General features: G+C 56.7%; 1 protein-coding gene across 2 annotated transcripts; it reads right to left on the reverse strand.

Moving 5' to 3' along the window:
* Positions 1-64: 64 nt before the first annotated feature.
* PSCA (prostate stem cell antigen) lies at positions 65-7,253 on the reverse strand. Of its 2 annotated transcripts, none has more exons than XM_014574990.4 (3): positions 7,045-7,253; positions 3,952-4,059; positions 65-427 (listed from the first exon to the last, which is right to left on the reverse strand). In XM_014574990.4, the coding sequence occupies exons 1-3, from the start codon at positions 7,118-7,120 to the stop codon at positions 213-215; spliced, it is 399 nt and encodes a 132-aa protein (XP_014430476.3). In that variant the 5' UTR covers positions 7,121-7,253; the 3' UTR covers positions 65-212. The 2 variants fall into 2 exon arrangements, with proteins under 2 accessions (XP_014430476.3, XP_075776128.2); XM_075920013.2 differs by lacking the exon at positions 7,045-7,253 and adding an exon at positions 4,413-4,549.
* Positions 7,254-8,284: the final 1,031 nt, after the last annotated feature.

Below are 8,284 nucleotides of genomic sequence, written 5' to 3' on the forward strand. Positions count from 1 at the left end.
CAGGGACTGCCCACGTCGGTGTGTCAGACACAACCCAAGAGGCGCACACATGGACACACACTCGGAGCTTCTTTTGCTTCATTTACAGCCGGCAGGAAGCTCTGGCCAAGGGAAGCGTTGGCGCCCGGCGGGAAGCGCGCGCGCGACCGGAGCGGGAAGCTGGGGGGTTAGCGGCCTCGGCAGGGCGGGGACAGGAGGCCCCTCCCCGCGCCTCACAGCCCGTTCCTCAGGAGGACACAGACGACGCTGGCCGCCAGCCCCGCCGCCAGGGTGGGGTAGCTGCCGGCCACGCTGCCCGCCCCGTTGACGTTGCAGCCGTTGGTGGTGCAGCAGGAAACGTTCTGCTTCCCCACGGTGAAGTCCTGGAAGCGTTGCTCACACGTGGCCGCGCACTCCTTGTTGATGATGCTGAAGAGGCCCACCACGTCTGGAAGGGAGGCAAGATGGTTTCACTTTGGGCAGAGGTGCGGGGGGTGCGTGTGTGTCTAGGTGGGTTGCGTGTCCCTGCCCCCATGCCAACCCCTGCCCTATGCATGCCCCAGAAGCACTCCCTCTGCCCCCCATCCCCAGAGCTACCCAGAAGGAGGTGGGGGCAAAAGGGGTCTCTTGCCCTGGACCCCTACTTGAGCGGGCCCTCGACCACGGTGGTGTGGTGGCCCGGGGCACGGAGTTGCATCCCTGCTCGGGTTTGGCCCCGCCGCCCCCTCCATTACGAGGGGCCAAATCAGAGCAAGTGGCCCTGCAACTGGGGTCCTGGGGCCGCTGCCCCCTGCGGCTCCGGGGGCCTGAGATAGAGGGGCGGCTGGGCCCAATCCGACTGGCGTGGCGTCCCCCAGGCACCTGGTTGTGATGCCTGGAGCGGGAAAGCAGGCCCCGCCCCCAGGACAGGAGCTGCTGCTGTGGGGCATGTGTGGGGCAGGATTTTTTTCCTTCCACCGCCCCCCCCCCCCTCCCATGGCCTCTCCAGGACGGGTAGAGCACAGGATGGGACTTGGCCAGGGAGGGAGCTGGGAAGGAGGTGGGGGAGCGCTGCTCTTCTTGAGGGAGTGGCTCCCCCCCCCCGGGAGTGGGAACTGTGGTAGGTGCTGTTCCGTTAGCCCCGCCCCCTCCCACAGACATAAAAGGAGCGTGAAGGGGGCGGAGCTAATTCTGTCCCAGCACAGAGACAGCCTGGAGGGCTGTTCTTGTCCCTTGTCTTCCACCCCCTCTTAGGAACTGGAGGCCTCTAACGACGGGCTGTCGCCGGAGCCTTATTCCAGGTCTCCATCCACAAGAGCTACAGGCCTGGAACTCGGGATGAGAGGGATGCTGCCCAGGGTCAGATTCAGACACACTGAAGCCCTAAACTAGGGGTTGGGAACCTATGACCTGGGGGCTGGATTTGGCCCCCAGCTTGCCTGGATCTGCCCCCCCGAGGCTCAGGGCTCCACCCCCCAGCATCAGGTATCTGGCACTGGCACTCCAGCCCTGCGGCCCTCTCCCACCCAGCCCCCAGCCCCCCCTCCGCTTCTGCATCCTACCTCTCGCCCAGCCCTCCCAACCCCTCGCCCACTCCTGTGCCCTCCCAGACCCCATCCCCCAAGGCCGCTTCCCAGCATCCCCCTCCCACACACTGAAATCCTCATTTTTGGCTGCCCAAGACCACTAGCTTGGGCCCCCCAAGGTTTTGATGTGCAAGGGGAGTGTGGAGAGTCAGGGATTTTTTTTGGGGGGGGTGAGGGTTTGCTTTTCATTTCTGTGCAGCCCCCGACTGATTTTTCTGTGGGTCAGCAGCCTCTGACCCAAAAAAGTTTCCCCGCTCCCTGCCCTAAGCTATGTCAAGTGTAGGAGACCCCCACGGCTTTACCCACAAGTGTATTATTCTAACCGAAAGGACGCTGACAATAGGAATAATAACGTTTTCTATTTGCGCCTATACCGGAGCACAGGGTGCAACGAAAACGAGTACATTTTGGGGGGCTGAGGCCCCTCATAAATCTGAGGCTGGAGTTTACCTAGCTTGTGCATCAAGCCAGCACCAGTGGAGTTTCCGTTATATATGGGGTCACCCCTGACAGAGGGGCAGAGCCGGCAGCCTGAGGGCAAGAGAGCTGGGGGAACCCAGTAAGTTACTGGGGGGACAGGCTGGTTGAGGGAGGGGCTGTGGGGGGGGGGGGGTGCTAGCGTTGTGAAAATCATTGCAGTTGGTGGTTTTTTTGTCTTCCATGTTTGAATTTAAAATAATAAAACACAGTCAAGAGTCTCTCTCTCACTCTCTCTCTGTACCGGTGGGTCCCCCCACATGCGGCCGGTGGGTCGCCCTAGCCAAAAGTCAGGGGACCGCCGTGTGGGGATTCAAACACGACGGCAGCCAAGTCTCGCTGGACTGCGACCCCTAGAAGGAGCCTAGGCCAAGGGATGACAAAGGGGGCGGAAAGAACATAAAGCCCGAGGCCATTTTGGGGTCGAACTGGCTTGTAAACAAATCCAGTTTCATTGCCCCTGGTGGCTTGACTCACAGAGCAGCAACGCTTTTGCCTTTCTATTTGGCCGAGGATTTCAGAGCCAGAACGAGACCCCTTGCAGGGACGGGGGCTCGGCTGTGGTAAGCCCTGTACAAACACAGAGCCGGGGACAGCCCTGTTCTCCGTTAGAGACACGTCTGGCCTCGCCACATCCCTGTTACCCTTTCACAGACGGGAAATGGAGTAATTAATTCAGGGGCTAAGCAATTTGTCAAGAGACAAAGGATCGGATTCAGAGCTGAGCCACTCTCCGTTGGAGTCACTTAAACTTTTCTTGGCCCCTGAGTGTGTAAGTTACAGCAGCTCGGTCTTCCTGACCAGCGTGCTCTCTAATTTTGCTCCATCCATGTGCAGAATAAATTTTGTGTGAGGCATGTGCGGATGTGCACCACCAGGAGAAACACATGCTGCTGGCGGTGGGTGCTCTGCCTATCAGCAAGGTGGCATTTAAATCTCTCCTGGATGGCTGCCCAAGTGCTCGGGATGTTAGTGGACGGAGAGCTGGGAGAGTTTAAGGGAGAGAAGGCTACAAAGACTCTAGCACTTACAGCGCACAACTGCACTGATGCAGCCGCACGGCTGTGGCATTACTGGGGCAGCTGCTGCAAGCCGGCAGCAGCTCCTGTCTGCTTAATGACGCCACCTCCCCAGAGCAGGGGCGACTGGTGGGTGGGTACACAGGGGATCACTGGGCATGTGAGCCCCCGCCAGCCTGGGGAGGAGCTAAGACAACCCTAAGCCCCGCCTCTCCCTTCCCCTGCCCCGCCCCCAACCCATCCTTATTCCGCCCTCTCTCCTCTTCCCCGCCCTTGCTCCGCCCCATCCCGCCTTCTCCGCCAACCAATGCGGTGCAGGGGAATTAGTAGAGCTGGGGGGCGGGGTCTGGCGCCGGCAGCAGGAATCCAGCCCCCTTGCACTCACCGGCAGCGGCAGGGGAAGCGGAGTCACGCGGCTCCCCGAGAGGTGAGTGCAGAGTGAGCCGGGGCCGCCTTGCTCCACTTCCCCTTCCGTTGCCGGTGAGTGCAGAGCGGCTGTGGGCATCAGGCCCTCCTGCTAGCCCCGAGCCGCCCAGAGGCTCTGGCCCCGCTGGCTGCTGGCCCTTGTCCCCTCCCTGCCCTTACCTCCCTTACCCCCCACCTCCCCATCCCCAGAGCTCCGGAGAGCCAGTGGGAAGACACGGCCACAATCTGCCGTGGTGTACTCCGGAGAGTCAGCCAGCAGGCATGGCTCAGGGCGGGGCATGGGTGGGAACAGGGGAGGTAGTTTGGATAGGCAGTGTCTCCCCTTGCCTCGGATACCCGCCGCCCCTAACATCGGCACTTCTCTTCCTCTAGCTCCCCACACCCGGCAGTGGCACCCGGCCAGGGGTCTCTGAGAGAGGGTCCTAGGGGGGTGGCTCTGGGTTGGCCCCGTCCGTGACGGCCACTGAATTGGACCGTTGCCTTACTGATCACGTCCGTCTTGCACGCTTTTGTGCCATTGGCACACTCCACCAACGTCTGGCAATTGGAGTTGCTGAGCTGCGTCTTGCACGTGTAGCATTTCAGTGAGCCACCTGCAGGAGGGGGAGAAGTGTGAGCAGGAGAGCCGGGCACACTCACAAGCAGACTGGGTGAGTCCAGCGGAAAGCCAGGCTTAAAAGCACCCGCCTCCCGCTGCCGCCCCTTCTCCGTCTTTCCCGCCGGTCACACCTCAGAGACTCGCATGTCAGAACGGGGCAGGAAACGGACAATTTTTGACAGGATTGGTCCCTCAAGTTAGTGTCAAGAAGAAGGACTGTCGGGTTTACGAATGGTGATTTTTGTTAGTGGTAAAGGAAAGCAGGGCTGCTAACAGGGATGGATGGCGGAAGGCCCCAAAGGTAAGGACCGAGCCGACATTCACGTGAAGGACTGTGACTTTTGATACCTGCTCCCTGAAGAGGCTGTCTGTAACCCACACACCTGCTGGGTGTGGTGCTCTGTCCAAGGTAGGCGACTTCTAGAGAGAGAGGCGTTTGCTCAACAGCCATAGCTGAGCGCCAGCTGGCTTTCAGCTCAGGCTGTAGCGACTTCTGCACTGAGATCCCAGGTCTGGTTCTGCCTGTTGGTGTTACACCTGCCCACACCTGTCACCTCCCCGTGGAAGTGAATCCTAGTGGGTAGAACGGTGCTGGGTGAATTTGCGGAGTTTGGGCATGTGTGAGGGCCCGAGGGGAACATGATGCAACGCTGTGTAGTTGCACAGCACCGTACAATGGCGCAATGATGCAAAGATCAGCAATCACGATTCAGAGTTTGTTTCCCAGGAACCTCCCAGTCCAGGGGAGAAGGGGATGAATTTAACCCATTCATTGCCAGGCCTACATGGCACCTGCTGCTCTGCCAACTGTGCTGCGGAGCTAGGTGCTTTCAACAGGTGAGTTCCACCTGGAGCGCATGGCCGGTGCATCGTCTGTTGGGTGTGTTGTTGCCCGCACACCTGCTGGGTGCGGTTCGCTGCCCCGCGCTCTGGCGCTGAGCCCACGTACAGAGAGAGAAAAGAATGAGTTTGACCTGAGGACTTTCAATGAATGTGCCTGCTTTACTCTCTGCGGGGAGCTAGATGGATGGAGATTTCTCTTGGGGATGGCCCTAGATCGAATGGCAGCCCCCTCTGTTTGTCAAACTTTTCAGAACTTCCTTTGGGTATGTCTACACTAGCCCCCTACTTCGAACTAGAGGGCTAGTGTAGACATACCCTTTTTTATTGCCTTTGTAGCCCATTTCACGGATTGAGGGGTGACATCCCACCCTGTAGAGGGTGTGGGAACAACATTCTCGGAGGTTCAAGGACAATCTAGCTCTCTGACAGACTGGCAGGGTTCACGAGCCTCTAGGAGGTCAGTGAATAATGACCCCACATAGGGGAGGCCTGAAACCTTTTCCTCCGGCGCTTCTCCGGCCCCCCTCTCGCACAGTGTCCAAGCACCTTGGGATCTTTAGTGCACTGACCGGGACAACCCCCCTTTATCTCTCTTTTTCAACTCTAGCTCCCTGACCACTAGGCCATCCTACCTGTCCACGTGTGGAATTTCCGGGAAGTTCCATTCTGCAGCTTCCCCTCCCAACCTTGGCTTTGATCCACCAGCACAATCAGAGTGGAGGGGAATCACAGAGCCACCCATTTCTTCCTGCTCCCAGGAGGGACTGGCTAGCCGGCACACACCCCGAATGCCAGGGGAGATGCATTGATTCGCCTATATCCTATGTAGCCTCCCCTGGAGGGAGGAAGGTTCCCATACTCCCTTGGGTGCAACTGTCCGCGTGGGATCTGAGCTGGGAATTCAACCCCCAGCCTGTGCCAAATGGGTTTCTCTAGCCTCACCCCTCGCAATGGATTTTCTGTATGGGGTGGAGGGGAGGGGGAGGAGGGATTATACTCGGCACTAAGGAGACAACCTGCAGGATACAATGAATCCAGAAAGCCCATCTAATCTCCTGCCGACTTTGCAACGATCCCCTTGGTTCACAGGCTCGGCTCAGTGGGAGCTGAGCTCACAGCTTTAAGGCAACCCCTCCCCTCCCCCCCCCGCTGAGGCTCTGCAAATGAAGCGTGGATTAGCATATTGCCATGCTTCATTTGCATAATTAATTCGGGGCCGTTTTTGCGCAAGAGGCTTTTGCGCAAAAAGGAGCTGTGTCGCTCGCGCCTTTTTGTGCAAACCCCCCCTTGCACAAGAGCCATTCTCTCTGAAAACATGAGAAAGAACGGCTCTTGCACAAGAGGGGTTTTTTTGCGCAAAAAGGAACAATCTACACAGCTCCTTTTTGCACAAAAGCCTCTTGCGCAAAAACGGGCCCTAATTAATTATGCAAATGAAGTACGGCAATATGCTAATTCATGCTTCATTAGCATAAGCTTTTGTAGAAGAAGGGCGCAGTATAGACGTAGCCTGAGAAACCAGGGTAATATGTGTGTGCATAACCACCGCTAGGCAGATTTGAACCTGAGACCTTAGTGTAGAAGTCTCTACAGCTTGAACTATAAAGCCAGCTGGCTCCCGGTTTAGGCTGTAGAGCTCCCTTGTTCTTATCTCTCACTGTAAGTGGTCTAAGTTCCACTCCATGGGCCAGTGACCCATACTAGGGGTGTGGGTTACATACATGTGCATAGATAGTTTGCTAGTTTCTAGAAATGAGCACTCATTTTACATCCCACGCACATTAACTCCCATCAAGAAATCAGAAAACCATCCTTAGCCTCATCTGGACAGGTCAGCTGCCCATAAAAACATAAGAACGGCCAGACTGGGTCAGACCAAAGGTCCATCTAGCCCAGTATCCTGTCTGCCGACAGTGGCCAATGCCCCAGAGGGAACAAACAGAACAGGTGATCAAGCGCTCCACCAGCAAGTGGTCCAGGAGAAAGCCAATCCACTATTTCTGGAGCTGGAGCCAGGGGCTTCATTATTTCTTTGCTGCAAACAAACTGTGAGCATCTCTCCAGACAGCCCCATAGCACCTTACCTTGGTGGTAAGGATACGGGCTCGGGTACAGAGGAACCTCCCGGATGTCTTACCTGGCTGTGTGCACAGGATGGCAGCCAGCAGGGTGATCAGAAAAGCCTTCATCTTCGGAGGATGAGTCCAGCCCATCGAATACGGGACACCTCCTCCCGGGGTGTTTTATAGCCTGGTTCAGTTATCTCATCAACCGCAAGGGGCTGGGAGGTTTCACTGGCAAACCGCTGGGTCTCTGAGTCATAGCCCTGATATTTGTGTGCCTCCCCTGCTGGCCTGTCCCCATCATGCTGTATGCTCAGATGCGCCTCTTCTCACTCTAATTTCCTCATTATCCTGCGTGTTTGGGCGAGTGGGTCACACCTTCGCAGAGAAAAGCAAAGCACCTGAAAAAAAGGATGGCCTTCGGGTGACCCTACCTGGGCAGGGGAGGTATTTACTGCTCAGTTCTGACTAATCTTCCCTTGAGCGCTACACCCATCAAGGGCCGGGATTTGAGGCAAGGAGTTCCACAGGTTGACTGCACGCTGGATGAATAAAATCCTCCTTTTGTTTGTTTTAAACCTGCTGCTTGTCAGTTTCATCTGGTGACCCCTAGTTCTTAGGTTATGGGAGCATGTAAATAACTTTTCCTCATTCACTTTCTCCACACCAGTCATGATTTTATAGACCTCTATCACATCCCCCCTTAGTCTCCTCTTTTCTAAACTGAAAACTCCCCGTCTTTTTAATTTCTCTTCATTTGGTAGCCGTTCCAAACCCCTAAACATGTTTGTTGCCCTTCTCTGAACCTTTTCCGATGCCAAGATTTCTTTTGGGAGATGCGGAGACCACATCTGTAGGCAGTATTCAAGATGTGGCTGTGCCAGGGAGTTACGCAGAGGCGGTAAGATTATCTCTGTTTTATTCTCTATCCTTTTTTTAATGATTCCCAACATTCTGTCTGCTTTTTTGACAGCCGCTGCCCACCGAGTGGATGTTTTCGAGGACTGTCCACAATGACTCCAAGAGCGGACACCGTGGTCCGAGCCAGACAATGACACCGCGTTCCGAGCCAGACAATGACACCGTGGTCTGAGCCGGACAATGACACCGTGTTCCGAGCCAGACAATGACACCGTGGTCTGAGCCGGACAATGACACCGCGTTCCGAGCCGGACAATGACACCGCGTTCCGATCCAGACAATGACACCGTGTTCCGAGCCGGACAATGACACCGCGTTCCGAGCCGGACAATGACATCGTGGTCTGAGCCGGACAATGACACCGCATTCCGAGCTGGAACTCCAGAGACAGCT

The sequence above is a fragment of the Pelodiscus sinensis genome, chromosome 2 (assembly GCF_052426305.1).
Source record: "Pelodiscus sinensis isolate ZL-2025 chromosome 2, ASM5242630v1, whole genome shotgun sequence".
Taxonomy (NCBI): Eukaryota; Metazoa; Chordata; order Testudines; family Trionychidae; genus Pelodiscus; species Pelodiscus sinensis.